The sequence below is a fragment of the Lycium barbarum genome, chromosome 6 (genome assembly GCF_019175385.1).
Source record: "Lycium barbarum isolate Lr01 chromosome 6, ASM1917538v2, whole genome shotgun sequence".
In the NCBI taxonomy this organism is placed as follows: Eukaryota; Viridiplantae; Streptophyta; class Magnoliopsida; order Solanales; family Solanaceae; genus Lycium; species Lycium barbarum.
Window position 1 is genome coordinate 108,571,700 of NC_083342.1, and position 6,082 is coordinate 108,577,781.

Genomic DNA, 6,082 nt, shown 5'->3' on the forward strand with positions numbered 1-6,082 from the left:
CTTTGAAGAAGATTTCCAAAATCTTGAATTCTTAAACCTTGAGATGGGTTTTCTTGAAAACCCAAGTTTTAGAATGATAATTTCTTGTTTAGATTACAAGGAGATAAGTATTAGAATTGAGTTGGAATAATTAGCGTAGGCTTACCTTGGTGTTCTTGATGATGGAAGAGGATAGAAAGTCGTTCTAGGGCTTGAAGGAATGAAAAATAATGATTTGAACTGATATGGATGAATATATATTGTCCTGTGAAATTGCAGTTTACGTCCAGCACAGTGCTGGCCGTATTTCAGTTTACGGGTCGTAAATTGAAATACGGTCCGTATTTTGCAATACGGACTGCACTGCGTCTCCTCAGTAAAATGACCATAACTCTTTGCACAGATGTCATAGAGCACATAGATGCTCTATGATCCACCACTTGGTAATATCATAGTAATTACTGTACTTGAGTAAGTAAAGAGGTGAAATTTTCACAAACTAGTATTGTTTGGACGCTACTAACAACTCGTAGCTATAGTTCAACTAATTACAGTTGGTAGCTACTAATTCCTTGCCATAGGATGTATTCAACCCAATATTTCGGTTTGTATCGATAAATACAGTGAGCTAAAACATTTTTTTGTGCGGAGTGCCCTTCAAATGCACTGGTCTTTAATTTTTGTCCCTCAAATTGTTGGTCTTTAATTTTTGTCCTTCGCCTAAAACTCTTAGGTTTCGGGTTCGAACCTCCACTCAGTCAATTTTTTTAAAAAACTCTTGGATTCTCAAGACAAAGTTTTGCCTGCAGCCTAACTATGGCCCAAATAGGCCTAAAATTGCTATAAAACTCTATCTTGTAATTTTTTTTTTTATTGAATGAGCCAGAATTTAAACCCAAAACATCATGGTATAAACCCAAAATAAGGACATTCGTGCGAATTGCTAGGCTTCAATCAGTAACTTCAATCAAGTGAGGTGTAGGAAGTGATCCGTGTCATTGGACAGCAAGGCCCACGGTCCAGATGTCTAGGTAATTGATAGAAAGTCAGTAGCCCGGCCCATAGAAAGATATTTCCCTGGGTACAATTAGGTATAAATTAAAACAATGAATCACATGCCTTCTTCCTCTTTCATTCAGCTGGGTTGAGGCAGCAGCTGAGTTCCCCAAACTAAACCCTAGCTCCTCCCTCTGCCGCTCTCTTCTTATAACTTAACCCCCTTTTTTTTTTTTTCAAAGATCATCCTCAGTAATCAGAAACACAATTAGATAATCACGAAAAGGTAATTTCTGTCCCTCTTCTTTTCGCTTTTTCCTTTTTTTTTTTTTTTGAAGTTTTCGGCTAATTTTTATCTGCTACAAAGAAAAAAATAGTATAATGCGATTTGCTCAATATAGCTTCTCTAGAATTTACTCATTTACTCATTTTTTATATTGTACCTTTTTAATAAGGCGATTTTTGGCTCTGTGTTGAAGTAGTTCCTCATTTTTGCTTTTTCTTTTGTATTGTGCATATGTGGGTCCATGTTATGGGAAATGAATGAATTTTCGATAAGTTTGGATATGCGTGGGGTGTTGCTAGGTAGCTATGTAGTGTAATATAATAGTTGGGTCATTGTGGAAGAAATGGTGATGGTATGTTTAGCTCAATATAGCTTCTCTGGTATAAATTCAGTGGTTTCATTTTCCTTTTGGCCGTGGTTTTGTTATCTTTGTTAGTTTCTTCTCTGAAAATTATATGCGTTGCTCTGTTATTTTCTTTCTATTACAGTAATATTTAGCAGAACAGGTTTCGTTGGGAAGCTAAATGTTAGAGGAGCACAGAATCTATTTGCTTTAGTGTTTTAATTTGTTTTTTGTGGGTTTTTGATATAGAAAACAGCTTAATTTTTATGTGGAAATAATAGTGTGCTACTCTTTTTTTTTTTTTTGATTGTTTAATAAATGATTGACATGAAGAATGTAAGCTGTTGAGTTGAGAATTGTTTCCGTTTTTGGCTTCTCAAGATGCGAAGAACGGAACTTTTGACAGAGACTTTGGAAAAGGTTACTCATAGTACTACTCAAGAAGTTTCTGAATTTCTAACTTTTATTTTCAAGAAGTGGGGACTAGTGCATGTCCTCTTCGAGACGTTTATATTGATCATTGAAAAGTAAAGGGAGTATAATTTGTGATGAAGTAATTTTGTATTTTTTATAGGTAGAATGAATTTTATTGATACTGAATGCACGAAGTAATTGTGTATGTTTTCATAAATAAAACGAATTTCATTGGTACTGTATGTACAGCATGTTTCCGAGGAAATGAAACAAGGGCATGTATTTAGTATTATGATTTGGTCATGATGAATTCTTTTGATTGTAGCTTGACAAATGTTACCTTTGATGCTCTAAATTTAGTTTTGTCAATTGCATTTTCCCATGGAGAGAGATTGGTGGTTTCATCTTTACCGTGGAGTTAATTATGAATTTAGTTTTTGTTGAATCCAATTTGGTTCAGCTACTAAGTTACAAATAGTTGGAACCTATTCAACTCAGGCTTGGAGCCTATTTTGTTAGGCAATAAGCTGTATGATTTTGGCAGTCATGAATTGGGTTGAGATGTTATAAGCAGAGGCGGAGCTAGGTAGGCTCCAGGGGGTTCATCCGAACCTCCTCGGCAAAAGATTAATTTTTTTATTTTATTTATATATAGTAGATATTGAACCCCCTTGGCTTCTTCGTGTATTTACTTCATATTTTTTAACCCCCTAGATGAACATCCTGGCTCCGCCACTGGTTGTAAGTGTTTGATTACCCAGATTGTCTATTGATTGAAGGTGTTGGCCATTATAATCATTCTATTTTCTTGCTGCTTGCAAACTGTGATGAAGTATATCTAGAATCTAGATATCAAAAGCATCATAGGCCCCCTTTGTTTTATTGGTCCAACTTTTTGCCGTCTGAGCTGTTGTACTCATCTGATTCCACTTTTGGCATATTTTCATTTTTGTGCCTTAACACTTGCGTGTAATATATCAATCAGCTATGCCTCCCAAACTGGTTGCCTATATTAATCCTATGTCCTTTTGTTCTATTTATGTTCAATTGATTTCAATCCTATTAGACAAATTAGGAGCTTTTTACTACTAGAGGTTCTAGAAATCTTAGACTTATGCTTACATGGACAACCTACACTCTTTTGGTAGCTATCCACACTAGCATATAATTTACATGTAAATAGAAGCCAAGAACTAAAGAAGTTGGAGGGGTTGACCCTTCGTTAACGTCACAACCAATAAACATACAAGCTTAAGAAGAAGAATAAAGACTCCTGGATCTAATTTTTTTTAAACAACCCAACTAAGCCTGAATCCATAATAGCTGGTATAGCCTGGGAGAGTCCTCCTCTTGTGATACTTTCTAGCTGCTGCATGCAGCAACATATGCATTACTTTTATGATGATGGATAACATTATTTCCGGCCTCTATGTTGTCATTGACTTTTGTTTGCTGTGTCGTAATTAAGTTTTCCTCATTGATGCAGGCTGGAGACTGCAAAAGGCTGCTTTTCTCATCTCTTGCCCCAAGTGTAGCTGTTGGTATATGTGTTCATATTCATCTTCTAAACTTGAGGGCTAAACTTTCTCTATGGCTTCCAGGAGTAGCATCCGTCTTATTTCATACTCAGAAGAGATTATAAATGGTGAACCTATCTATATTTCCTCGAACTGCTGTCCTATTAAAGCTCACAAATATGAGCCTGCTGGGCTTGCTTTTCACTCTGCTGCTCTTAGACTGATTGGCCATGTTGAGAAAGAAGACCCCAAAGACAGTAAAGAAAATGTTCCTAATGACAAGGAACAGACATTTACATATTCATCAGAATCATACAGCTCTAAGGGTAAAAAGAAATCTTCTACTGGGGAAAAGGTACAAGATCATTATGCATTGTTAGGTTTGAGCCATCTAAGGTATCTTGCTTCTGAGGATCAGATAAGGAAGAGCTACCGTGATGCTGCATTGAAGCATCATCCTGACAAGCTGGCTTCTCTTCTTCTAGCTGAGAAAACTGAAGCTGCAAAACAAGCTAAGAAGGAGGAAATAGAAAACCACTTCAAAGCTATTCAGGAAGGATATGAGGTTCTTATTGACCCTGTTAGAAGAAGGATTTATGACTCCACAGATGAATTTGATGATGAAATCCCAACTGATTGTGCTCCACAAGATTTTTTCAAGGTCTTTGGACCTGCATTTTTAAGGAATGGCCGTTGGTCAGTCACCCAACCTATCCCCTCGTTAGGTGATGAGAATACTCCAATTAAAGAAGTGGATAGCTTTTATGATTTCTGGTACAGCTTCAAAAGCTGGAGAGAGTTCCCACATGCTGATGAGTTTGATCTTGAACAAGCTGAATCTCGTGATCACAAGAGGTGGATGGAAAGGCAGAATGCAAAACTGTCAGAGAAGGCCAGAAAGGAAGAATCTGCTAGGGTACGTACACTTGTTGACAATGCCTATAGAAGAGACCCTAGAATCTTGGGAAGAAAAGAGGCAGAGAAAGCAGAGAAGCAGAGAAAGAAAGAAGCTAAGATACTGGCGAAGAAATTACAGGAGGAAGAAGCAGCTAGGATTGTTGAAGAGGAAAAGCGTAAGAAAGAGGAGGAGGGAAAAAAAGTTGCTGAAGCTGCTTTGCAGCAGAAGAAGTTGAAGGAGAAAGAAAAGAAATTATTGCGAAAAGAGCGGAGTCGTTTAAGAACCCTTGCAGCTCCTGTGTTGTCCCAGCATATGCTTGGGCTAACTGATGATGATGTAGAAGGTATCTGCATGTCATTTGACATTGAAAAACTGAGGAACTTATGTGATAAGGCCGATGGAAAGGGTGAGCTTGTGATAGCTGAACTTCTCAGGGAGGCACTTGGACGTGAACACAACTTGAAATATGAGAATAAAGTTGAAAAGAGTAAGTCACAGCAAAATGGTTCTCTGGAGAGTAAAAAACAAGTTCCTCTGATGAGCAGTGAGAAAAAGGAGAAACCTTGGAGCAAAGAAGAAATTGATCTTTTGAGAAAGGGGATGGTGAAATATCCTAAAGGAACTTCTAGAAGATGGGAAGTTATTTCCGAATATATTGGTACTGCAAGGACAGTTGAAGAGATCCTAAAGGCTACAAAAACAGTTCTGCTCCAGAAGCCTGACTCTGCTAAAGCTTTCGACTCCTTCCTTGAGAAAAGAAAGCCAGCACCGACTATTGCCTCTCCTCTTTCCACAAGGGCAGAAGTAGAGGGGGTAGAAAACAGTAGCAAGCCTGAAAGTGAAAGTGCTAAATTAGCTGATTCTCAGGAATCCCCTAGTCAAAACACAAACAGCCAGAACACTGAGGATGCACCTGCAGCAAACGGGGTTTCCTCGAGTTCCGATTCAGACATATGGTCCGCTGTTCAAGAAAAAGCTTTAGTTCAAGCTCTGAAAACCTTCCCCAAGGAAACCAGCCAGCGGTGGGAACGAGTTGCAACTGCAGTCCCTGGGAAGACCGTGAACCAGTGTAAAAAGAAGTTTGCATTACTCAAAGAGAACTTCAGGAACAAGAAGAGTGCAGTGTGAGGTTAGTGGTGCTTGATACTTCTGAGTCTAGTTTTTCCGATTTCTATCTGTTCATTGTTCAGGCAGGCGCAACAAAGCTCACTCGGGAAATGCATTGTGACATCATACCCCAGTCCACTTTCAGTACCATTTTTGTCCATTAAGCAGTAGCATTTACATATCCACTATCAGTAGGGCATTGTGAAGTTACTATACTGGAATACATTAATATTTGATGGGAAATACCGATGATACCTAAAGTTATGCATCTTTATATTTATTTTGATTGTTTGATCAAAATTTAGATTCTCTCTTCCCTCCATAAAAGTTTCTTCTTTTCATCAGTTCAATATTGTGATGTAAAGGAGTTAAATTGAGGCCCACGGAACTTCTTGTTGAGTAGAGATATAGAATTGAAACATTTCTTTCAACACAAGTGAACTCCATTCTAGGATGGGTTAAACGGAAAAAGGGGGTCGTAGTAGAACTTGTTTCTAGCAAGCTAAGCTATTGGAATGTGCCTTGGTAATCATGTTAAGCTT

At 37.9% G+C, this 6,082-nt stretch overlaps 1 protein-coding gene across 1 annotated transcript; it reads left to right on the forward strand.

The window, feature by feature from the left end:
• The first annotated feature begins 1,098 nt into the window (after positions 1-1,098).
• LOC132645352 (uncharacterized) lies at positions 1,099-5,844 on the forward strand. The gene is made up of 2 exons (XM_060362301.1): positions 1,099-1,261; positions 3,505-5,844. Exon 2 carries the CDS (start codon positions 3,609-3,611, stop codon positions 5,559-5,561), a length of 1,953 nt encoding a protein of 650 aa, XP_060218284.1. The 5' UTR covers positions 1,099-1,261; positions 3,505-3,608; the 3' UTR covers positions 5,562-5,844.
• Positions 5,845-6,082: the final 238 nt, after the last annotated feature.

Coding starts and splice junctions, on each gene's coding strand:
- LOC132645352 (XM_060362301.1), top strand. CDS start 3,609: ATGGCTTCCAGGAGTAGCATCCGTCTTATTTCATACTCAGAAGAGATT.